Source organism: Salvelinus fontinalis, chromosome 8 (assembly GCF_029448725.1).
Source record: "Salvelinus fontinalis isolate EN_2023a chromosome 8, ASM2944872v1, whole genome shotgun sequence".
Taxonomy (NCBI): domain Eukaryota; kingdom Metazoa; phylum Chordata; class Actinopteri; order Salmoniformes; family Salmonidae; genus Salvelinus; species Salvelinus fontinalis.
In genome coordinates, this window is record NC_074672.1 from 19344014 (window position 1) to 19370164 (window position 26151).

The 26151-nt window shown below is 44.6% G+C and overlaps 1 protein-coding gene across 6 annotated transcripts in view; it reads right to left on the reverse strand.

Moving 5' to 3' along the window:
* Nucleotides 1–26151, reverse strand: part of LOC129860826 (protein phosphatase 1 regulatory subunit 12B-like) — a 45029-nt gene that overhangs the window by 3528 nt on the left and 15350 nt on the right. For 3 of the 6 annotated variants that reach the window (XM_055931634.1, XM_055931633.1, XM_055931632.1), the window contains exons 6-10: nucleotides 7577–7593; nucleotides 5673–5802; nucleotides 5149–5253; nucleotides 4819–4869; nucleotides 1111–1161 (exon numbers count right to left, since the gene is read on the reverse strand). In XM_055931634.1, the coding sequence (XP_055787609.1) occupies nucleotides 1111–1161; nucleotides 4819–4869; nucleotides 5149–5253; nucleotides 5673–5802; nucleotides 7577–7593 (354 nt within the window). Of the gene's footprint in view, nucleotides 1–575; nucleotides 672–1110; nucleotides 1162–4818; nucleotides 4870–5148; nucleotides 5254–5672; nucleotides 5803–7576; nucleotides 7594–20406; nucleotides 21210–26151 lie in introns of those variants that run through there. The other 3 variants (XR_008760466.1, XM_055931636.1, XM_055931635.1) reach the window with 3 other exon arrangements.

The following is a 26151-nucleotide window of genomic DNA, read 5'->3' on the forward strand; positions in this document are numbered from 1 at the left end:
GAGAGAGGAGGGAGCCAGAGGGGTGAGATTGAGAGAGAATGCATAGTTATCCATCATGATGTTTCAACACTCTTGAACTCTTTGATATCTACCAGAGCTGACTTCACTAAGCCCTGTAGATAAATTCCCAAATGTTGCCAGAGCTGAAGTTTCAGAGGCTGACAGGAATAATCCTAGCCCTTTATTCAAAAGAAGAAAACCCAAGATCAGTGAGCCATAGGGAGTAACCAGAATTTCCACACATTGGACAGACACTGTGGCACAGGGAAAAGTGTAGAAACACACCAGTATATGTGAATAGGGGAAAAGCATGTCAGTATAATGTTGCATGTGCATATCTCTATCCCAGTGAGCAAAACTGGTTGCAATGACATCCAAGCAACCTGGTTTCTGGTTGTAATGACATTACAGTCAGCCTGCTGGGATATGACTTTACATACGTATTTGGTGTATGTACTCTAACGTGTGCAATGTGTATGTTTGTGTGCACAGACATGTGTTCATGCCCAGGTCTCTAAAGAGGTGAGGTGACAGGCAGGTGTCAATCACTTCTCCGTGGCGACCAGACCACTCACCGTCCCGTCCCCCCTCCCTGGCCCTGAGCCAGCCTGCCTCATGCTTGGGGCTCAGGGCTGGTACCCACAGCGGAAATTTCTCACTGGGGCAGCTTCCTGCTGAGGCAACATGGGGTCACAACATGGGGTCAAACATTCTGTTCCCGTCTTCCGTCTCACATCTCTGTGTCACATGCTGAGTTGTCATCCTAACCTTTGGATATTGCTAGAAGTGGTTCCGACTTACATTAGGTTCACATCTACTCAGTCCTGAATGATATCCTGCTGCTGTTTTGCTCTCCCCCTCGCTCTTTTAAATGCTAAATATGTGTAGCCTATAACAGACAGCAGGCTGTGCTGCTGGGTGTGTGACTGTAGCAGCGTGGAGTTTCTCACTCCCTTTCCTGAGCCCTGACCTTGGCAGGGGATACTCAGAATGATGCTGGGTAATGAGCCTGAAATTTGTCCTACTCCCTCAACCTCACCTGTTTTCCTATAATTACCAAGCAGAGCCTTGTACTGACCTCCGCCCTTCCTGTTACAGTGGAGGCCTTACCTTGAGCTCCTCCTCCATGTCTGTTACCCTCTTCTCCAGAGCCTGTTTTTCCTGAGAAGGGTAAATGTTAGAACAGGTCGTTTGGGTCAGAATCAAAATGGATGTTAAGATTTCTACTTTTAAGTTAAGAGATATTTTTCGATTCTCACACATGATAATGAGCCCATAGTGGAATGAACATACAGAAACCAACACACTACAGTAAGATGACATGGACGAGACCAGGAAAAAGGAGACAGATAAGGGCACAAGGCGAGACCCAAATGCAGACACAGGAGGCAGATGGTTGAGCTCCAATATTTATTACACCAAAAGGGGTAGGAAAAAGACCGGTCGGGGTCAGGCGATAGTTCATAAACCAGGTCAGAGTCCAAACAGTACAAGGGGATAGGCAGGCTCGAGGTCAGGACAGGCAGGGGTTCAGTGAACAGGTCCGAGTCCAAACAGTACCAGGGGATAGGCAGGCTCGAGGTCAGGACAGGCAGGGGTTCAGTGAATAGGTTCGAGTCCAAACAGTACCAGGGGATAGGCAGGCTCGAGGTCAGGACAGGCAGGGGTTCAGTGAACAGGTTCGAGTCCAAACAGTACCAGGGGATAGGCAGGCTCGAGGTCAGAGCAGGCAGAGTGGTCAAGCAGACGGATTCGGGGCCAGGACAGGCAAGGGTCAAAACCAGGAGGGCTAGGATAAAACAGAGACTGGGAAAAATAGGAGCCAGGAGAAACGCTTGTTGACTTGGCAAAACAAGACAAATTGGCACAGAGAGACAGGAAATGCAGGGATAAATGCACCGGGGACTAATGGGGGAACAGGAGACACCTGGAGGTGGGTGGAGACAATCACCAAGACAGGTGAAACAGATCAGGGCATGACAGTACCTTCCCTCTAGGGACGCCACCTGGTGTCCTACCTGGGCGCATACCTGGCTGACCGGGATTTCGGCGGTGAAAGTCGGCGATGAGGGCCGGGTCCAGGATGTCTCTAGCGGGAACCCAGCACCTCTCCTCCGGCCCGTAACCCTCCCAGTCAACCAGGTACTGTAAACCCCTGCCCCGTGGTCGAACACCCAGGAGACGTTTAACCGTGTATGCTGGATGGCCATTGATGACACAGGGGGAGGGATGGGCCTGGAGACAGAAGACAAAGGGCTGTGAGACACGCGTTTAATCCCAGACACATGGAAAGTCAGGTGAATACGGAGGGTACGGGGTTACACAAGATGGACAGCAGTGGAACTAAGGACCCTAGAGATGGGAAAAGGACCCCATGAAACGGGGGGACAGTTTGTGGGACTCCACCCGAAGGGGCAGGTCCCGAGTGGAAATCCATACCCTCTGTGGTAGCGGGGAGCTGGAGGCCTGCGGTGGTCCGCTTGTTGACGATACCTGGAGTTGGTCTTGAGAAGTGCCGCCCGAGCTCTTCTCCAGGTATGTCGACAGCAGCGGACAAACATCTGGTCAGAGGGTACGTTGACCTCCTGCTCTTGTTCTGGGAAGATTGAAGGTTGATACCCCATGGAGCACTCGAAAGGGGAGAGTCCCGTGGCAGAACAGGGAAGGGTGTTCCGGGCATACTCCACCCAGACCAGTTGACGGCTCCAGGTAGTGGGGTTGGTTGAGACCAGGCATCTTAGGGTGGTTTCTAAGTCCTGGTTAGCTCGCTCCGACTGGCCGTTGGATTGGGGATGGAAATCCGGAGGACAGGCTGGCCGATGACCCAATAAGGGTGCAGAACGCCAGAACTGAGACAAGAACTGAGGACCACTGGGAGTCCATGGATCCAGAAGACGTGCTGCACCCTAAGCTGGGCTGTCTCCTTGGCAGAGGGTAGTTTGGGGAGAGGGATGGAATGGGCAGCCTTTGGAGAACCGGTCCAATACCGTCAGAATGACAGTGTTACCATCAGATGGAGGGAGCCCAGTGACAAAGTCCAGAGATATAGGACCAGGGACAATGAGGGACAGGTAGTGGCTGAAGGAGGCCAGAAGGAGCTTGCCGTGGAGTCTTGTTCTGAACACACTGTGTGCGTAGCGAAGAAGGCAGAAATGTCAGAAACCATTGTGGGCCACCAGAAACGTTGTCGAACAAAGGCTAGGATACAACGGGAAGCCTGGAGGAATGAGCCCATTCCAGGACCATAATGAGTTAGGGACAAACAACCGGTTAGCCGGGCCCCCTTCAGGTCCAGTCAATAACAGGACTGTGTTTCTGGAGCCAAGAAAATCCCAAAACCACAGGAACATGGGGGGGAGAGAAAAAAAAGATGAGGAGGAACTGTATGGTCTCACTTTGGTTTCCTGATACCCATATACTGTATGAACGGGCACAGTGCTACGGGTGACTCTTTCAGTAGAGCGGCCGTCCAGTGCCCTTGCATCCATGCGGACAGAGAGAAGTTGAGTGGATTACTTAATTCAGAAACCATGGTAGCATCCATAAAACTTTCTTTCATCAGCCCCAAAGGCAATGAGCACCCGGAGAGACTTAGACTGGTCTCCCCACAGCAGAATCACAAAAAAAGGTGGACGGGTGATGGAAGTTAGGGGACTCCCAGTCTGGCTCACCAGAGTACTTGTACCCACTAAAAAGGGTTTCTTAACCCGGGCAAGTGGCTATATAATGTCCCGCCGCCTCCCTCCCGGGCACCGTAGAATCGAAAACCTTCCTCATTTCTGCCATTAATTCCTCCAAACTATGGCACACAGCGGATTGCTGCTCCCACACAACCGTCGCCCAGGAGAGTGCCCTTCCGGACATTAGCGCGATTAAATACGCTATCTTCGATCAGCCCGACAGGAACGAAGAGGGCTGGAGATCAAAAATGAGGGAGCACTGGGAAAGGAACGCCCGGCATGTACCAGGATTGCCTGCATAACGCTCCGGAGGAGGTAAGCAGGGTTCTCGAGGAGCCGGGGTAGGTTGAAAAAAATCCACAAGTAGTAGGAAGGTTACTGGGTGGTTGGGAGGTCTCAGAGGTGGCGGGCTGCCTATGAGCTAACTCACTGATTTGCTCCATAATAGCCTTTAACCCTTGGTTGTGGCGTTCCGTCAGGGAACGCAGCCCTTCCAAAAGGTCCAGCAGTAGCTCCTCATGCCTCCCAATGGTGGCACAAGGGCACAATAAGGGCACAAGGTGAGACCCAAATGCAGACATAGGAGGCAGATGGTTGAGCTACGATATTTATTACATCAAAAGGGGTAGGCAAAAGACAGGTCGGGGACAGGCGAGAGTTCATAAGCCAGGTCACAGTCCAAACAGTACCGGGGGATAGGCAGGCTCGAGGTCAGGACAGGCAGAGTGGTCAGGCAGGCGGATTCGGCACCAGGACTGGCAAGGGTCAAAACCAGGAGGGCTAGGAAAAAACAGAGACTGGGAAAAATAGGAGCCAGGAGAAACATTGGTTGACTTGGCAAAACATGACAAACTGGCACAGAGAGACAGGAAACACAGGGATAAATACACCGGGGACTAATGGGGAAAACAGGAGACACCTGGAGGTGGGTGGAGACAATCACCAAGACAGGTGAAACAGATCAGGGTGTGACGAGGTAAGAAAAAAAGAGGAGAGTGAAAGAAAATGTTGACGTCAAGCTGTCAGGATTGAAAGAGAATTGGAGTGGTGAAATCAAGTAGATGAGGCAGATGAGGCAGATGGCTTCGTGAAAAAAAAGAAAAAGAGGCCCTCAAAATTTTAGAATAAGTATAAATACCCTTTTTTCTGATTCAAGTACAGTGGATCTTTCAGCTATTCTGTCCTGTTTCTGTAAGACAGAGTGGCACTGTTATCACAAAGTGAAAAAAATAATGCAGTGGGTTGATTTAAAATGGGATAAAACTGAATTTGAAATACAGTATGTTTGAAAACTTTGTAGGGGATACACTGGTTCATTCTCTAATCATCTTGCGGTTGCTTTGAACAATGTATTGCTAAAATGCAATATGCATGTTGTTGAGACGTGTGAACTAGACTGAACTTAATTAAGATAGTCTACAGATGGCTATACAGGACAGTGTCAGTGTTCTGTGCAGTATTACTGTACCTGGTTGACTTTGTCCAGCTGGGAGCGGATCTTGGTCAGCTCGTGTTTGCTGTCATCCAGCCGGGACTTGAGCTTGTCATTCTCTGCCAAGGCGTCTTCATACATCTGAAAGAGGACAAACCAAACGGTTAATACTTATGCCACATTTGTCCTATGATAGTCCAGCTCTGCACCAGGTGAATCAAAACTGTCATCAAGGCAAAGGGTGGTTACCTTGAAGAATCTCAAATATAAAACATATTTTGATTCGCTTAACACTTTTTTGGTTACTACATGATTCCATATGTGTTAGTTCATAGTTTTGATGTCTACAATGACACCTACTCATTCAAGGGTTTTTCTAAATTGTTTACTAGAAAAATAGTAAACAATTTAGAAAAACCCTTGAATGAGTAGGTGTCTCCAAACTTCTGACTGGTACTGTGTTTCTTTTATTTTTTATAACAGTTGGTCTTGTTAAGATAATAAAATACATTTTTCAGAGCAATCTTCTGCTTCCCTTCTGGGTTCTATAGTAGGCCTACCTTCTTGTAGTCCCTGGGGCTGGTGTCATCCTCCTGCTTGTTCAATGCTGCCAGTCTGGTCTCCCTCCGTGTGTAGGAGCTGGTTCTGCCCAGGGGTTCAGCCTTGCTGTCCCCACCACCAGAGTCCAACCTGGGAGGAAGACGGAAGCACACCTCCTTGAGTGGGTGGTTTACAACATCCAGCAACACAGCTGACATTGCAACAGTGTTGAAACACTGACATTCATGAAACAAACACTGTTGAAACATTGACATAGAGAAATCTATTTGGAGTGTTGTATGTACAGTACCAGTTAAAAGTCTGGACACAGCTACTCATTCAAGGGTTTTTCTTTATTTTTACTGTTTTCTACATTGTAGAATAATAAGGAAGACATCAAAACTATGGAATCATGTAGTAACCAAAAAAGTGTTAAACAAATCAAAATATATTTTATATTTGAGATTCTTCAAAGTAGCCAGCCTTTGCCTTGACGACAGCTTTGCACACTATTGGCATTCTCTCAACCAGCTTCATGAGGTAGTCACATGGAATGCATTTTAATTAACAGGTGTGCCTTGTTAAAAGTTAATTTGTGGAATTTCTTTCTTTCTTAATGCATCTGAGCCAATCAGTTGTGTTGTGACAAGGTAGGGTTGGTATACAGAAGACAGCCCTATTTGGTAAAAGACCAAGTCCATATTATGGCAGGAACAGCTCAAATAAGCAAAGCGAAACGACAGTCCATCATTACTTTAAGTTATGAAGGTCAGTCAATACAGAATATTTCAAGAACTTTAAAATGTTTCTCAAAGTGCAGTCGCAAAAACCATCAAGCGCTATGATGAAACTTTCTCTCATGAGGACAGAGTTACCTCTGCTGCAGAGGACAAGTTCATTAGAGTTACCATTCTCAGAAATTGCAGCCCAAATAAATGCTTCACAGAGTTCAAGTAACAGACACATCTCAACATCAACAGTTCAGAGGAGACTGCATGAATCGGGCCTTCATGGTTGAATTGCTGCAAAGAACCACTACTAAAGGACACCAATAATAAGAAGAGACTTGCTTGGGCCAAGAAACATGAGTAATGTACATTAGACCGGTGCAAATCTGTCCTTTGGTCTGATGAGTCCAAATTTGAGATTTTTGGTTCAAAACCCTATGTCTTTGTGAGATGCAGAGTAGGTGAACGGATGATCTCTGCATGTGTGGTTCCCATCGTGAAGCATAGAGGAGGTGGTGTGATGGTGCTTTGCTGGTGACATTGTTGCTGATTTATTTAGAATTCAAGGCACACTTAACCAGCATGGCTAACACAGCATTCTGCAGCGATATGCAATCCCATCTGATTTGCGCTTAGTAGGACTATCATTTGTTTTTGAACAGGACAATGACCCAACACACCTCCAGGCTGTGTAAGGGCTATTTGACCAAGAAGGAGAGTGATGGAGTGCTGCATCAGATGACCTGGCCTCCACAATCACCCGACCTCAACCCAATTGAGATGGTTTGGGATGAGTTGGACCACATAGTGAAGGTAAAGCAGCCAACAAGTGCTCAGCATATGTGGGAACTCCTGAAAAGCATTCCAGGTGAAGCTGGTTGAGAGGATGCCAAGAGTGTGCAAAGCTGTCATCAAGGCAAAGGGTGGCTACTTTGAAGAATCTAAAATCTAAAATATATTTTGATTTGATTAACACCTTTTTGGTTTCTACATGATTCCATATGTGTTATTTCATAGTTTTGATGTCTTCACTATTGTTCTACAATGTAGAAAATAGTAAAAATAAAGAAAAACCCTTGAAGGAGTAGATATGTCCAAACTTTTGACTGGTTCTGTATATCTCATGAGCTAAAAAACAAAAATAGCTATCAGATTTAGAAGAATGCAAGAGAAGGAATATCTAAATCTGTACATACCTTGATGCCCTGTCATGCTGAAAATGAACAGAGAAAAGTAAAGTCAGAAATGTAATCACAAACAGCTTTTACTGTATGAAATCAATCTGAGACATTTCCATTGTATGAAGTATCAACCAGAGACTAAAATATTTTCCATTAGGACACCATGCAGAGAAAAAGAGAACCTTTGTAACATCCAAGCCACATTGTGTTCAGATGCCTTGTGTCCCAAAGGACAGGGATTGCATAGGCCTACACAAGTGATCTGCTTGTGATATATCATTCACCGGGACCCTGCATGCTCTTCTCTCCTTCTCTGGCACATAGGTCATCCTTCTCCAGTAAGCCCTGTTAATCTTTCAGTGAGTGTTTGCCATGCAGATGCCTGCAGCGCAGAGTTGACATCATGTCGCTAAAGGTCCCAGTTTACTGGGTGACAGACTCCAAGTGATGACCTCAGGGTATCAGCCATATCATAATGTATGTGTCTCAAATAGCACCCTATTCCCTATTTAGTGCACTGCTTTTGACCAGAGCCCTATGGGGATGTAGGGAATAGGATACCATTTGGGACACATACTGGCTTGGCGTGATCTGGTCCTGACTATATGACTGCATGGCTGCCCAGGCCTGACCGGAGGTGTTTATTGCCTTTCAGTTGGTTAATTGCGTACGGATATTAGCCATTTACTTGAAGTCTAGAATATGTCCGGTCCAACAAGTTTATCTTTTGTTTCCATCTGTGCTCTCTGTTCTTAGTGAGGAAGGCATCAAATATGGTTGTCTGCACTCAATAATGACTAGGCCTATCAACACTATATTCAAATTAAATCAAATCTTATTGCTCACGTACACAGTTAGTAGGTGTTATTACAGGTGCAGTGAAATGCTTAGGTTTCTAGTTCCTATCAATCTATGCAGTAAATGTCAAGCAAGCACCAAAGACATACTGTATATATTTTTTATATACAGATGAAGTCGGAAGTTTACATACAATTATGTTGGAGTCATTAAAACTCGTTTTTCAACCACTCCACAAATGTATTGTTAACCAACTATAGTTTTGGCAAGTCGGTTAGGACATCTACTTTGTGCATGACACAAGTAATTTTCCAACAATTGCTTACAGACAGATTATTTCACTTATAATTCACTGTATCACAATTCCAGTGGGTCAGAAGTTTACAGACACTAAGTTGACTGTGCCTTCAAACAGCTTGGAAAATTCCCCAAAATTAAATCATGGATTTAGAAGCTTCTGATAGGCTAATTGACATCATTTGAGTCAATTGGAGGTGTACCTGTGTATGTATTTCAAGGCCTACCTTCAAACTCAGTGCATCTTTGCTTGGCATCATGGGAAAATAAAAAGAAATCAGCAAAGACCTCCACAAGTCTGGTTCATCCTTGGGAGCAATTTCCAAACGCCTGAAGGTTCCATGTTCATCTGTACAAACAATAGTACGCATGTATAAACACCATGGGACCACGCAGCCGTCATACCACTCCGGAAGGAGATGCGTTCTGTCTCCTAGAGATGAACGTACTTTGGTGCGAAAAGTGCAAATCAATCCCAGAACAACAGCAAAGGACCTTGTAAAGATGCTGGAGGAAATAGGTACAAAAGTATCTATATTCACAGTAAAACGAGTCCTATATCGACATAACCTGAACGGCCGCTCAGCAAGGAAGAAGCCACTGCTCCAAAACCGCCATAAAAAAGCCAGACTACGGTTTGAAACTGCACATGGGGACAAAGATCGTACTTTCTGGAGAAATGTCCTCTGGTCTGATGAAACAAAAATAGAACTGTTTGGCCATAGTGACAATCGTTATGTTTGGAGTAAAAAGGGTGATGCTTGCAAGCCGAAGAACACCATCCCAACCGTGATGCACGGGGGTGGCAGCATCATGTTGTGGGGGTGCTTTGCTGCAGGAGTGATTGGTGCACATGGCATCATGAGGCAGGAAAATTATGTGGATATATTGAAGCAACATCTCAAGACATCAGTCAGGAAGTAAAAGCTTGGTTGCAAATGAGCATACTTCCAAAGTTGTGACAAAATGGCTTATCGACAACAAAGTCAAGGTATTGGAGTGGCCATCACAAAGCCCTGACCTGAATCCTATAGAAAATGTGTGGGCAGAACTGAAAAAGCATGTGCGAGCAAGGAGGCCAACAAACCTGATTCAGTTACACCAGCTCTGTCAGGAGGAATGGGCCAAAATTCACCCAACTTATTGTGGGAAGCTTGTGGTAGGCTACCCGAAACGTTTGACCCAAGTTAAACAATTTAAAGGCAATGCTACCAAATACTAATTGAGTGTATGTAAACTTCTGACCCACTGGGAATGTGATGATAGAAATCAAATCTGAAATAAATCATTCTCTCTACTATAATTCTGACATTTCATGTTCTTAAAATAAAGTGGTGATCCTAACTGACCTAAGACAGGCAATTTTTAAATTAAATGTCAGGAATTGTGAAAAACTGAGTTTAAATGTATTTGGCTAAGGTGTATGTAAACGTCCGACTACAACTGTATATAAATAGTATGCCAAAATATTTAAAGTGACCAGTGTTCATGACTATGTACATAGAGCAGTAGTCATTAAGGTGCAGGGTAGAGTACCTGATTTTAGCCGGCTAGTGACAGTGACTAAGGGGCAGAGTAGGGTAGGGTGCTGGGCTGAGAGTCGGTAGACATGCCACAAGGTTGCTGATCCTTGATAAGTGCACATTATGACATGACACGATACAGAGAACATTTTGAAATTGTGAAAAAAGAGAGAGCGATAAAAAGAGAGAGGGATCAAAAGAGGGAGAGACAGGACAGAGTGTGATATCCTTGTGATGTCTGGACAGATCTCATGTTCTCTTGCATTCTTTGAGATTTGGAGCTGTTCTCCTGCCTGGGAAAGAGAGCCTTTCAAACACTTACAAAGAGATCAGCTTATTCCCGGATCTATACTTTGTGGAACCACTCTGGATGACACTCTGGTCTGTCAGTGTTGGGGAAGCTACTCTGAAAATATAGTTTACCAAGCTACCAATTACTTCACACTGGAAGAAGTTGAGCTATAAAGCTACAGAGAAATATAGTTTAGAAAGCTAAAGCTACTTTGAAAAAGTAGTTGATTACATCAAAACTAACTGGTGAAAATGTATCATATCTAAATCTGAAACCTTGTTTAATAAGTGCATTACAGTTCACCATTCAAATACTGCAGATTCCTTTTGTATGGATAGCTGCATGTGATAATGCACTGTTGTTTAGTTTAGTTTATCAGGATCCCCATTAGCTATTGCACATGCACCAGCTACTCTATCGGGGGTCCACAGAAAAACAAAATACATTACAGAGTACAGAACAGTTATAGACAAGAACAAAATAAGAATAACAATACATACTAAATTAAATAAGAGTTATATATTGTCGAGACAACAAAAATACTATTTACACACTTCATTTATACATATTAATATAATTTTACACAGTACAGTTAATGAGATCTCTAGAAAGACAAGAGCCCCTGTTATACAATATGTTTTTTTAAAGCTACAGTTTGCTGTGAGTCTATGCAGGACAAACCCAAGAGCAGAAGCAGACCTAAGTGCCTGGTCTTTATTTGGAGGCTCATACACTGTAACATCCACATGGAGGGGAGGTAAATTCAAGGCGCACCATGAGAGAGCGTCCTCTCCTCTGTGAATGTTTATACAGCACTGCCAAAGCTGCCTGGCCTTATGTGGTCATGTCTTCGACTCCATCCAGCCTCATCTCCATCCAGGGACAGAGGGACCCCAGTGACATCTGATGAAGAAGGGCCAAGGATGAGAGGGCCAGGATGACTGCTCTGATGAACTATACAGGATAAAACACTAACACTGGGTGATCTCATGTCTTTGACAATCTATCTACAGTTTCACTGACAGGCAGCTCACTTGAGTCTCACTTGAGGCTAGAATTAGTATCCAAACAGACATATTTCCTCACTTTTGATGTGAAACCTTCTCAGTTGCGTTACACCTAAGACATACTGTATAAGACTTATGAAACCTATCAGCTCATTGTGTAACTGCTGGAATAAGTTTAAGGGTACTTAAGAGTGCTAATTTGTACTGAACTAATAGTAAAGGAATTTGGGCTTTGAGCAACAAGTCTCCATAAATATTCTTACACTGTGAATAATGGCACTAGTCATTTCCAGGTACCTCCTGGAGCTGGCTTGGAGATAGCAGGGGTACCCAAATCAGTACCACAGTTTGGGAAACACTAATCTAGGTCATGCAGAAACATCCATTGTGACATTTCTAAATCTCCTTCTATTTTAGCTCCGTTAGCCTTATAGTGAGCGGGCCAGAGGCTCGGGAATCAGACATGTGGGACCTATTTCACAGATTAATGAATTACAGAGATGAATTTCCCCAATGTTTTTTTCCCAGAGCTAATCAAAAATTCTTGCCAAGTTAATTTATTTCTAATTCTTTTACAATGTGTATGCATCCTGAAACATTGTAAATGAACATAGTCAAACAGTGATGTGGGCTTTGATCTCACCTAAAAACATCTGGGTTCCTTAGCATTGGGCCAAAACGCTGCAAGACTTTGTAGTGGGGCCGAGCGGCTATGGAAATGGGCAGTAGAAGTGCCTCAGGATGCAGTGAGTTTAGGGATGCAACCTACACTGTGTTCTGAGTTATCTAGCAGAACCTTATAGAGTAACAAAGAGATATATGATGGGACCCTGATGGCACTGCGCCTGGTCAAAGTCCTCTCTCTCTATTTATATAAAAATAATCAGAATCTGCATGGGACTCCATAAGCCATGTAAGGCCTAACAGATGCCTGGGGAGACATTCCAATAGGGTAGAAATAACAACACAACCGTAGATTGATGAACTGCACTGTGGGTTCTCTGTAAACACACAGCCAATGGGTTTACAACTCGTCACGACCAACCAGCACACAGAGGGTCTGCTGCTGTACAGTACACATGCTGGGGGTTGACTGGGCTGCTGTGGAGGGTCACTCCTTAGTACACTCCCTACAGTCCCTTCAGAAAGTATTCACACGCCTTGACTTTTTCCACATTTTGTATTGTTACAAAGTGGGAATAAATAAACAATGATATATATATTTTAAACAATACAAAACGTACACATACAAACGACAGCATACAAACACATACAAACATCAATGACATCACCCTACCCAGACCCACCTACTCACACCCCATCTCCAGTGCCCACATCACTCTCTGCCACATGGCCTCAAACGGCACCATTTTGTTTCTCTCACTGTACCCTCATATGCCATGTCTTTTAATATGCAGATTGATTCAAAGTAAATGTACGTTGGAATTCTTCTCACAGACAACTTTCTAACTCTGCCCATAGCTTTTGGACTTTAAAGCATTCCCTGAAGGCATAGATTATTGAGTCATTGTTAGTTTTACACTTAAGACATGGCTGTGCTGTACAATTTGTGAATGTTGTCCCTTGTATAATAAATTCTAGATATAAGTTTATACTGGAATAATCGTACATTTTAGTGAACTGTAATTCCGTTAGTTATGTTCCTAATTCCAATATCATATCATTTTAAATCTTGGTTCCAATTGTTAATATTTTTTCCTAAGCGACTGTCAGTTGGATAGGCTCTGCAAGGTTTTGTATATCTTATTTATCATATGAATATCTTTTTCTGACTCAAATAGGATTCTCTCAAGATTGCTCTGATGTCCAAAAGATTACAAATCAACATTTTGTGATATTAAACTTTTAAGTTGCATGTATTTAAAAATATCTACATTGATCAGTCCAAAATTGCTTTTTAATTCTGTAATGGAAATAATTGTATGTCCTATTACCCTCATAATATATGGTTTCTATGCCTTCCATGCATGCTTAACATTTATTTGATTGTCATTTTTTGTCAACGATCTAAACAAAATACAAATGTCAAACATTTAAAAAATGTATTTTTAATTCATGGAAAATAAAAAACGAATATATATATATTGATTATATAAGTATTCAATACATGTTAGAATCTCTTTTGACAGCATTTACGGCTCTGAGTCTTTCTGGTTAAGTCTCTAAGAGCTTTGGACACCTGGATTGTACAATATTTGCCCATTATTCTTAAAAAATGTCTTCAAGCTCTGTCAAATTGGTTGTTAGACAGACATTTTCAAGTCTTGCCATAGATTTTCAAAATGATTTAAGTGAAAGCTGTAACAATGCCACTCAGGAACATTCAATGTTGTCTTGGTAAGCAACTCCAGCGTATATTTGGCCTTGTCTTTTAGGTAATTGTCCTGCTGAAAGGTGAATTTATCTTCCAGTGTCTGTTGGAAAGCAGAGTGAACCAAGTTTTCCTCTAGGATTTTTCCTGTGCTTAGCTCTACTGTAGTCCTTGCCGATGTTCAAGCATAGCCATAACATGATACAGCTACCACCATGCTTGAAAATATAAAGAGTTGTACTCAGTGATGTGTTGTGTTTGCCCCAAACATAAGGCTTTGTACTTCTACCATGTGTCTACATCTGCATTGCTTGCTGTTTGGGGTTTTAGGCTGGGTTTCTGTATAGCATTTTGTGACATCAGCTGATGTTAAAAGGGCTTTATAAATACATTTGATTGATTGAAATGTGATTGTATTCAGGACATAAAGTGAATTTCTTTGCCACATTGTTCGCAGTACTTTAGTGCCTTATTGCAAAAAGGATGCATGTTTTGAAAATTTAATTTAGCATTTTTCTCTGTCTTTTATGTTAGTATTGTGGAGTAATTACAATGTTGTTGATCCATCCTCAGTTTTCTCCTATCACAGCCATTAAACTCCGCAACTGTTTTAAAGACACCATTGCCCTCATGGTGAAATCCCTGAGCGGTTTCCTTCCTCTCCGGCAACTGAGTTAGGAAGGGTGCCTGTATATTTGTAGTGACTGGGTTTTTGATAGACCATTCAAAGTGTAATTAATAACTGCACCATATTCAAATGGATATTCAATGTCTGCTTTAAAAAAAATCCATCTACCAATAGGTGCCCTTCTTTGCAAACAACTGGAAAACGTCCCTGGACTTTGTGGTTGAATATGTGCTTGAAATTCACCACTCGACTGAGGTACCTTACAGATAATTGTATGTGTACAGACTACAGATGACTACAGATTGTATGACTACAGAGATGGGGTAGTCATTTAAAAATCATGTTAAAAACTATTAGTGCACACAGAGTGAGTCCATGCATCTTATTATGTTACTTGTTATTAAGGACATTTTTACTCCTGAACTTATTTATGCTTGCCATAACAAAATGGTTGAATTCTTATTGACCCAATAATTTGTATTTATTTTGTAAACATTTCTAAAAACATAATTTGACTTTGACAATATTCGGATATTGTGTGGAGATCAGTGACACAAAATCTAAATGTAATCAATTTAAAATTCAGGCTGTAACACAACAAAATGTGGAAAAGTCAAAGTGTGTGAATACTTTCTGAAGGCAATGTATATAAACACTCCACAGTTACTATCACTCCCCCCTACACACTATCTATGCTTTATAATCAGCTCCCGCCCTGTCCCAGCCCTGATGCAAAGCCTATCAGAGCGAGGCTGTGCTTAATGTTATTGCTCTGCAAAGTGTTTAATTTCTTGAAAGATCGCTTTAATGGTCAGCCCCCTCCTCTCTCTTCTTCTCACCTCTTATCCCCGAGGCTGGCTGCCTGGACTCTTGCCCGTTCACCCGCCTGGAAAATATGAGTGAGTTCCACCCTACCGGAATGACCATAGGCTGTACTGTACACATAACCATAAAAGCCTATGCTGCTTTTCCAGCTATTCACTGCAGATCTCTCCTGTTTCTGGCCATAATTTAGGAAATTACTGATAAGAGTAAGCAACTAAAGTACCTCCCCATTTTGGCTTATTATTCTCACTTGGAAGACTTCTCCTCGTCTAAGTACTGAGAGGCGTCAGGACTTCTGGCCAAATTTCCGCTCTTGTCCAAAGTTTGACATTAAGCATTTCCTCTGAGGAGGCAGATGTGTTTGCTTGTTTACAGTCAAGGCCTGTAGCTTAATGTCTGCTGCTTTGCTGCACACAACAAAACATCACCCTTGGTAGAGAGAAATGCACCAAGTTTTCATCATAAACAATGAGGAGAGTTCTAAACATATCACACCATGCCACTTCCAGTCACTTTTTATGTGCACTTTTTTCTCCCAGGAAAATATTGCAAATATGTCTTATTTCTGTGTTGACATCATGGAAACTTCATGCCTGAGCTCCAGAGCTTTGGAATTCTCCTGACAGTATTGGGGGACCGTGACACTGTTAGTACTGTGGTAGTGGATGGCCATGATACTATACTGTCAGTACTGTGGTAGTGGAGGGCCATGATACTCTACTGTCAGTACTGTGGTAGTGGAGGGCCATGATACTATACTGTCAGTACCGTGGTAGTGGAGGGGCATGATACTCGACTGTTAGTACTGTGGTAGTGGAGGGCCATGATACTCTACTGTCAGTACTGTGGTAGTGGAGGGCCATGATACTATACTGTCAGTACTGTGGTAGTGGAGGGGCATGATACTCGACTGTTAGTACTGTGGTAGTGGAGGGGCATGATACTCGACTGTCAGTACTGTGGTAGTGGAGGGCCATGATACTATACTGTCAGTACTGTGGTAGTGGAGGGCCATGATACTCTACTGTCAGTACTGTGATAGTGGAGGGCCATGATACTCTACTGTCAGTACTGTGGAAGTGGAGGGGCATGATACTCGACTGTCAGTACTGTGGAAGTGGAGGGCCATGATACTATACTGTCAGTACTGTGGTTGGTAGTGGAGGGCCATGAAACTCTACTGTCAGTACTGTGGTAGTGGAGGGGCATGATACTATACTGTCAGTACTGTGGTAGTGGAGGGCCATGATACTCTACTGTCAGTACTGTGGAAGTGAAGGGCCATGAAACTATACTGTCAGTACTGTGGTAGTGGAGGGCCATGAAACTCTACTGTCAGTACTGTGGTAGTGGAGGGGCATGATACTATACTGTCAGTACTGTGGAAGTGGAGGGGCATGATACTCGACTGTCAGTACTGTGGTAGTAGAGGGGCATGATACTATACTGTCAGTACTGTGGAAGTGTAGGGCCATGATACTATACTGTCAGTACTGTGGAAGTGGAGGGGCATGATACTCTAATGTCAGTACTGTGGTAGTGGAGGGGCATGATACTATACTGTCAGTGCTGTGGTAGTGGAGGGCCATGATACTTTACTGTTAGTACTGTGGTAGTGGAGGGGCATGATACTATACTGTCAGTACTGTGGTAGTGGAGGGCCATGATACTCTACTGTCAGTACTGTGGTATTGGAGGGGCATGAAACTCTACTGTCAGTACTGTGGTAGTGGAGGGGCATGATACTATACTGTCAGTACTGTGGTAGTGGAGGGCCATGATACTCTACTGTCAGTACTGTGGAAGTGGAGGGGCATGATACTCGACTGTCAGTACTGTGGAAGTGGAGGACCATGATACTATACTGTCAGTACTGTGGAAGTGGAGGGGCATGATACTCTAATGTCAGTACTGTGGTAGTGGAGGGGCATGATACTATACTGTCAGTACTGTGGTAGTAGAGGGGCATGATACTATACTGTCAGTGCTGTGGTAGTGGAGGGCCATGATACTTTACTGTTAGTACTGTGGTAGTGGAGGGGCATGATACTATACTGTCAGTACTGTGGTAGTGGAGGGCCATGATACTCTACTGTCAGTACTGTGGAAGTGGATGGGGCATGATACTCGACTGTCAGTACTGTGGAAGTGGAGGGCCATGATACTATACTGTCAGTACTGTGGTAGTGGAGGGCCCTGATACTCGACTGTCAGTACTGTGGAAGTGGGGGGGCATGATACTCGACTGTCAGTACTGTGGTAGTGGAGGGCCATGATACTCGACTGTCAGTACTGTGGAAGTGGAGGGGCATGATACTCTACTGTCAGTACTGTGATAGTGGAGGGCCATGATACTCGACTGTCAGTACTGTGGTAATGGAGGGCCATGATACTCTAATTTCAGTACTTTGGAAGTGGAGGGCCATGATAATATACTGTCAGTACTGTGGTTGGTAGTGGAGGGCCATGAAACTCTACTGTCAGTACTGTGGTAGTGGAGGGGCATGATACTATACTGTCAGTACTGTGGTAGTGGAGGGCCATGATAATATACTGTCAGTACTGTGGTAGTGGAGGGCCATGATACTCTACTGTCAGTACTGTGGAAGTGGAGGGCCATGATACTATACTGTCAGTACTGTGGTAGTGGAGGGCCATGATACTCTACTGTCAGTACTGTGGAAGTGGAGGGCCATGATACTCGACTGTCAGTACTGTGGAAGTGGAGGGCCATGATACTATACTGTCAGTACTGTGGTAGTGGAGGGCCATGAAACTCTAATGTCAGTACTGTGGTAGTGGAGGGGCATGATACTCGACTGTCAGTACTGTGGTAGTAGAGGGGCATGATACTATACTGTCAGTACTGTGGTAGTGGAGGGCCATGATACTCTACTGTCAGTACTGTGGAAGTGGAGGGGCATGATACTCGACTGTCAGTACTGTGGAAGTGGAGGACCATGATACTATACTGTCAGTACTGTGGAAGTGGAGGGGCATGATACTCTAATGTCAGTACTGTGGTAGTGGAGGGGCATGATACTATACTGTCAGTGCTGTGGTAGTGGAGGGCCATGATACTTTACTGTTAGTACTGTGGTAGTGGAGGGGCATGATACTATACTGTCAGTACTGTGGTAGTGGAGGGGCATTATACTATACTGTCAGTACTGTGGAAGTGGAGGGCCATGATACTATACTGTCAGTACTGTGGTATTGGAGGGGCATGAAACTCTACTGTCAGTACTGTGGTAGTGGAGGGGCATTATACTATACTGTCAGTACTGTGGTAGTGGAGGGCCATGATACCCTACTGTCAGTACTGTGGAAGTGGATGGGGCATGATACTCGACTGTCAGTACTGTGGAAGTGGAGGGCCATGATACTATACTGTCAGTACTGTGGTAGTGGAGGGCCATGATACTCGACTGTCAGTACTGTGGAAGTGGAGGGGCATGATACTCGACTGTCAGTACTGTGGTAGTGGAGGGCCATGATACTCGACTGTCAGTACTGTGGAAGTGGAGGGGCATGATACTCGACTGTCAGTACTGTGGTAGTGGAGGGCCATGATACTCGACTGTCAGTACTGTGGAAGTGGAAGGGCATGATACTCGACTGTCAGTACTGTGGTAATGGAGGGCCATGATACTCTAATTTCAGTACTTTGGAAGTGGAGGGGCATGATACTCGACTGTCAGTACTGTGGAAGTGGAGGGGCATGATACTATACTGTCAGTACTGTGGTAGTGGAGGGCCATGATACTCGACTGTCAGTACTGTGGAAGTGGAGGGGCATGATACTCGACTGTCAGTACTGTGGTAGTGGAGGGCCATGATACTATACTGTCAGTACTGTGGTAATGGAGGGCCATGATACTCTAATTTCAGTACTTTGGAAGTGGAGGGGCATGATACTCGACTGTCAGTACTGTGGTAGTGGAGGGCCATGATACTCTACTGTCAGTACTGTGGAAGTGGAGGGCCATGATACTATACTGTCAGTACTGGGTAGTGGAGGGCCATGATACTCTACTGTTAGTACTGTGGTATTGGAGGGGCATGAAACTCTACTGTCAGTACTGTGGTAGTGGACGGCCATGATACTCTACTGTCAGTACTGTGGTAGTGGAGGGCCATGATACTCTACTGTCAGTACTGTGGAAGTGGAGGGGCATGATACTCGACTGTCAGTACTGTGGTAGTGGAGGGCCATGATACTCTACTGTCAGTACTGTGGAAGTGGAGGGGCATGATACTCGACTGTCAGTACTGTGGAAGTGGAGGGGCATGATACTCTACTGTCAGTACTGTGGTAGTGGAGGGCCATGATAGTTAAGCACCTGTCTCCATTACTTCCATCTGAAAACCGACTTTTATGGTTGACATCTTTTCTTCTTGTGCTTTTTTATTATTTAAATGAGCATATTCCACTGTGGCTCTGTGCTACCAAGGCAGAGGTAATCCCAATAAATAATCAGGTAATAAATAACACATCAATAAACGTCAATCATATCAGTTAATAAGACACTGTGAAAAACAACAGGAAATCACAAATGGAATGTTTCAATACCTAAATATTTTCCAGGCTATGCTGCCAGGTGCCCTGTGCTTCCGAAGCAGCGCAGATTCTCCCCATTCCCATCTCTCTCTTTCAAGGGTTGTGCAACAGTCAGGTGGTTGGCACAGTGACATGTTCGGTCATGGGTTAAGGAGCCTCCAGAGCACAGACCTAAATACATCTAATCTACAGAGAAGCCTTTTTTCTCTCTATGAGCAACAGATCAAATGAGTCTGGATGATATATCAGATACTAACACCCACGTAATGTCAGGTGTTTTTTTTTTGGGGCTTAACATAGAGTCACATTGGATCAGCACACTAGAGGTGACAATTACAGTAAGAGCTGGGAGTAAACCGGCCACAACATAATCAGCATTTAAGAGCCTTTGATAACCAAGGCACCCGCCCGCCCGCACGCACGCATGATTAGGGACTATCAGTGATACTTAAATAGAATTCGTAGGAATTCAAACTAGCAGAGAACACTCGTTTCTACAGTTCAAATAAGATTCAAGCCGAAACAGTGGCTACAGAAACTACTCTGAGGATCCGACAAGAGAGGTAACAGTTGGTGTCTTACTCTGAAGTTCTTGGCTGTGGGAGAGGGTGAGGAGGGTGGTGAGTCTGGCAGAGACTTCCTAGTCCTGGACAGCTCCTTGGTGCGCGGGTACATAGATGACATCTCCACACTCTACCCAGGACACAGACGCAGGTCCGATCAAGCCTCTACAGTACCGTCCACAGACAGAGGCTTCCAATCCAGAACAGAGGCACAGATCCACAGACTGTGGCTGCTGCTGCGCTTAGCCTCACCGGGATCCTGACCAACAGGTGTATGCGTGTATGAGGAGTCCTGATCCACAGTCCAGAGGGCTGGAGAGAGAGACTGCTGCTAACTCTGGAATTATTTCTGCTGATATGAACTCCCCCTCTCTTCCTCCTCAAAGTGTAGACAGCAAAACAATCATTAGACAAGAATGAGAACAACCAAAATAACTTTCTCCTCTTAACTCGTACAACTCCTACAAACACACGCACCTCTGTTTCACTCAAGAGGTAGACTAATCAACTTAGTTGAGGATTGTTAGACCACAGCGTCAGCACTCCGAGACCCTGTTGTACATCAAAGTCCTCGCACCCAAAGACAAACCCAACCACAGTGAAACGTTTGTTCCAGATGATCTCGCTTCCCATGTTTCTCTAAATATTCACTCCCCTCTCTCCCTCCCTCTCCCATCTCTCCAGTCCCAACTGACTCCCTCACCCTTCACTCACTCCCCTCTCTCCCTCTCCCATCTCTCCAGTCCCAACTGACTCCCTCACCCTTCACTCACTCCCCTCTCTCCCTCTCTCATCTCTCCAGTCCCAACTGACTCCCTCACCCTTCACTCACTCCCCTTTCTCCCTGCTCACTCCAGCTCTGGCAGTACTCTCTGGCAGGCTGCCAGAGGCTCTGTTGTGTACAGGCTCTGAGCTAAAGCTGTCCATTGATGTGGATGAGGATAAAGAGAGGGGGGAGTAGACAGACAGAAGTAGGGGGGAGTCGAGATCAACAGTGACCGGTCAAGTAACCCTGTCCTCCCATGACGCTTCAGGGAGAAGTGATGTTAGTATGAGTGTTGACATTTGAATGTAGGGCCACTGTGTCCGAGCCCTCTCTGTTTTTCACAATCTGTTTCATGGTACTTGCCATGCTGCTGTAAAAACCATGACAGTGAGCTGAGCTCATGGGCTAATTTTACACTTAATTTCTTCCTGTGTTGTCGGTTAGCACACACAGAGGCAACAATGACTCAATCTGTGGCAACTGCGTGGGGTTCTAGAAGACAGAAATATTAAGTCGCTGCAGGATTTCTCTATCTTACACAACCCCCCAAACCCCTGTTCCCCCATCCCCCAACCCTTCCTCTCAGTCTGCACACACAGGCCATAGGCTCACTGTTACCTTCCTTTTATAGAGTTTTGCAGCGCTGTGGCTGTTCCTGAACTCTTTTTATCTTCCTCACTCATCTACTGAAAAAGACGGACAGACAAAGCCAGAGAGAGAGAGAGAGAAGAGAGAGAGAAGAGAGAGAGAGAGAAGAGAGAGAGAAAGAGAAAGAGAAAGAGAAAGAGAAAGAGAAAGAGAAAGAGAGAGAGAGAGAGGAGAGAGAGAGAGAGAGAGAGAGAGAGAGAGAGAGAGAGAGAGAGAGAGAGAGAGAGAGAGAAAGAGAGAGAGAGAGAGAGAGAGAGAGAGAGAGAGAGAGAGAGAGAGAGAGAGAGAGAGAGAGAGAGAGAGAGAGAGAGAGAGAGAGAGAGAGAGAGAGAGAGAGAGAATATTCTGGCCTGGCAGTCTTGTTTTGAGCCCTGGCCTGGTGCCCCCTTCCCAACATCTGAGTCATACTGAGGACTGAGGTACGTTTCTTTGCACCCATTCAACTGCAGCAAGGCAACGAGACAAAATCAGATAAAGTAAATCTGCTAACTGAGATCTGAGCACATTTTCAAAGTTTGATATTTTTCTTTTTAAAGTCTGAACTTTGACCAATGTCTTATGCACATTGGTTTTGGACATTAGACCTGTGTGATTTAAAACCTTAGTGTGATTTAAAACCTGGAGTTTTTGACTTGTGCCATGTCAACTCAATGATACATTATCTGTGCTTTATGGCCCATAGATAAGAACCATAGAAGTTTCACATATATCAAATATGAGATTCCAATCTGTCCGTATGAATTGTTCCAGTTCATATTCTACCCAGCCTGCCTCACTAGCCATCTGTGTGCTGGAGAGTCTGTTTGTATCCCAAATGGAACCCTATTCCCTACAACATGCACTACTTTTGGCCAGAGCACTATGGGCCTTGGTCATAAATAGTGCACTATATAGGGAATAGGGTGCTGGACAGTCTGCATTTCTACACAGGAAGTCCAATAGCTTCTCTGTGGCAGTGAACTGCACTGGTTCTGGCTGTGGAGATAGGCCTGCTGAGACCTATATAAAAGAGTTGATTTCAGCTGGAGTCCCCCACACTGGATCTGGGGCTTAGGTTGAGTAGACTGACTCTTTCCTTCATGACTTTCCATATGGAACATTCTCATACATCACTTGGCTATGGTCTCCTCCTCTCCTTTCCTCTCTCCCCCTCCGACTCAGAATAACTCTGGTCCTTAAACACTTACTTTGAAGTAATCAGGTTAATGTCATCATATGTTACTCTGGCAGATGTACAATAAATACTGAATAAATACTAAATACTTTTCAAGGAGTGGATAGTGGCTGCTTGACTAGTTTAAAGGGAAAATTCACAATTTTCCAACTTCATATTCATTATTTCCAGCACCACCCCAACATATGTGAAAGTGGCGCTTTTCTATGTTTTGTAGTAAAAAAGATAGAAGAAGATCAGTGTTTCCAATGACATCATCAGTATGCATCATGTGATTTTAAACAGTTATGAGTGGGCATTGCCTACTAATTGGTTGATGATGTCATTCAAAACACTTATCCTCCTCTATATTTTTCCCTGCAAAACGTAGAAATACGCCATTTTCAAATATGTTGATGTTGGGGTTGTTGCTGGAGATGTTGAATATGAAGTAGATTTTTTTTTAAATGTCCCTTTAAGTGTTACTGGCAGAGACAGATCCCTGGTGTGGGGTCATTCTACAAGTCTTAGAGAGGCCAAAACACAAACAGTCACGGGGAGACAGACACACACATAATAACACATACAGATACATTCAGACAGTCAGACTCTCTCTCCATCTGTTTTCTTGCCTTCGCTGGTCTGTCAAGATCTTTAGCATCTTTACGGGGGATGAGCTGTACCTTGGCCTAAGTCACAGCTGGGAGATGATGAGTTCTGAGAACCTCAGAGTTTACAGATACTCTGGAGTTCTAATACTACTCTCAACCCTCCTAAGCCAACCTGCTCTCTGCAACAACAGAACTGCTGCATCTCTGTAGCACACACAGCTAAGCTCCTTGCCGTGATGGGCTATACAGAACTAGCTCTCCTTACATTGAGAGTTAGGTCTATCAAACACTCCTGTGTTTATCTCTGAATAATGGAGTAATAGATAATAATAATAATAAAGTTGGGAAATGAGGAAAGGAGAGGGAACAGGAAGCTCTGAGAACATAATCTCAACATCAGGAGCTGAAGAAAGTAGAACTTATGCTTAGGAGCAAAGTCTTTCTCTCTGTTTTTTTCTCTCTCTCTCTCTCTCTCTCTCTCTTTCTCTCGTTCCCTCAGCCTCCCTCAGTTAATTATCCCATTTCAGAGCAGTGAAAGACGGGAGAGGACTCCAGCTGAGATCTGCTGCACCTGTCTCTGGTCTGGGTTCTGCTAAGATCATTATAGACATAGAGGCAAGCAGAGTTCATTGTTGGTAATGGGGCCTGTGGTCACCTTTCCATCCTTTCCAGATAAAACCTTGCTGTCTGGTTAGCGGGGGCGATTATCACAGTCAGATTTAGGCCTGGGTTTAAAAGCTGACGAACGCTCATGTTACGGACTATCCATGTCTGGGATTCCACCATGGGACAGCCGGACTGCAATAGAGACAGTGAGCTCAAAAAGCAATCACTCCCCCTCTCACGCTACAGTATACCATCCCCAAGTTAATCTACATTCTTCTCTGGGACTCCCCTCCACTGCACCGGCATCCCCCAAATCGCCCCAGCCCACTCCCTCTCTCTCTTTCCCCCTGTTAGTATCTATTTCTGGGAATCTCCATTTCACTGTAGGGGAGAGTGGGGTAAGGTGAGGTGAGAGTGGGGTAAGGTGAGGGGAGAGTGGGGTAAGGTGAGAAGAGTGGGGTAAGTTGAGAAGAGTGGGGTAAGTTGAGAAGAGTGGGATAAGTTGAGAAATGTTTTATATTCAGCATTACTCCATCAAGGGAAATATAGTATTATTTCTAACAAAGATATTTACATATACACTGCTCAAAAAAATAAAGGGAACACTTAAACAACACAATGTAACTCCAAGTCAATCACACTTCTGTGAAATCAAACTGTCCACATAGGAAGCAACACTGATTGACAATACATTTCACATGCTGTTGTGCAAATGGAATAGACAAAAGGTGGAAATTATAGGCAATTAGCAAGACACCCCCAATAAAGGAGTGATTCTGCAGGTGGCGACCACAGACCACTTCTCAGTTCCTATGCTTCCTGGCTGATGTTTTGGTCACTTTTGAATGCTGGCGGTGCTCTCACGCTAGTGGTAGCATGAGACGGAGTCTACAACCCACACAAGTGGCTCAGGTAGTGCAGCTCATCCAGGATGGCACATCAATGCGAGCTGTGGCAAGAAGGTTTGCTGTGTCTGTCAGCGTAGTGTCCAGAGCATGGAGGCGCTACCAGGAGACAGGCCAGTACATCAGGAGACGTGGAGGAGGCCGTAGGAGGGCAACAACCCAGCAGCAGGACCGCTACCTCCGCCTTTGAGCAGGAGGAGCAATGCCAGAGCCCTGCAAAATGACCTCCAGCAGGACACAAATGTGCATGTGTCTGCTCAAACGGTCAGAAACAGACTCCATGAGGGTGGTATGAAGGCCCGACGTCCACAGGTGGGGGTTGTGCTTACAGCCCAACACCGTGCAGGACGTTTGGCATTTGCCAGAGAACACCAAGATTGGCAAATTCGCCACTGGCGCCCTGTGCTCTTCACAGATGAAAGCAGGTTCACACTGAGCACATGAGCACATGGGACAGATGTGACAGAGTCTGGAGACGCCGTGGAGAATGTTCTGCTGCCTGCAACATCCTCCAGCATGACCGGTTTGGCGGTGGGTCAGTCATGGTGTGGGTTGGCATTTCTTTGTGGGGCCGCACAGCCCTCCATGTGCTCGCCAGAGGTAGCCTGACTGCCATTAGGTACCGAGATGAGATCCTCAGACCCCTTGTGAGACCATATGCTGACACATGCACATTTGTGGCCTGCTGTAATTGAGTAAGTGGTAAGTGATCTATACCCACATAAGCCTTTTATGGGGCCCCAAGTGAGATTTTATTGCGAGCAAAACATTTTAGTGTGCCCCCCTCTTGACAGCAGAGAGAACATTTTTACGTTTTAGAGTTAATTTCCTGGAATTCTACACATTTTGCCATGGGGTGAGTGAAGATTTTGTCATTTTATAACTAATTTCATGGAATTCTACACATTTTGCCACGGGGGCAGAGAGAAGATTTGTGCAGTTGTCTAACCTACAGGTAGAAGGAAAACACCATTAGAGAAAGACAGAGAGAGAGAGAGAGAACAGTATAATTCTGGCTGCAGAATTCAAGGCTAAGACGTAGGAGAGAAGCTCCCCGTTTTGCCCAATATGGTAT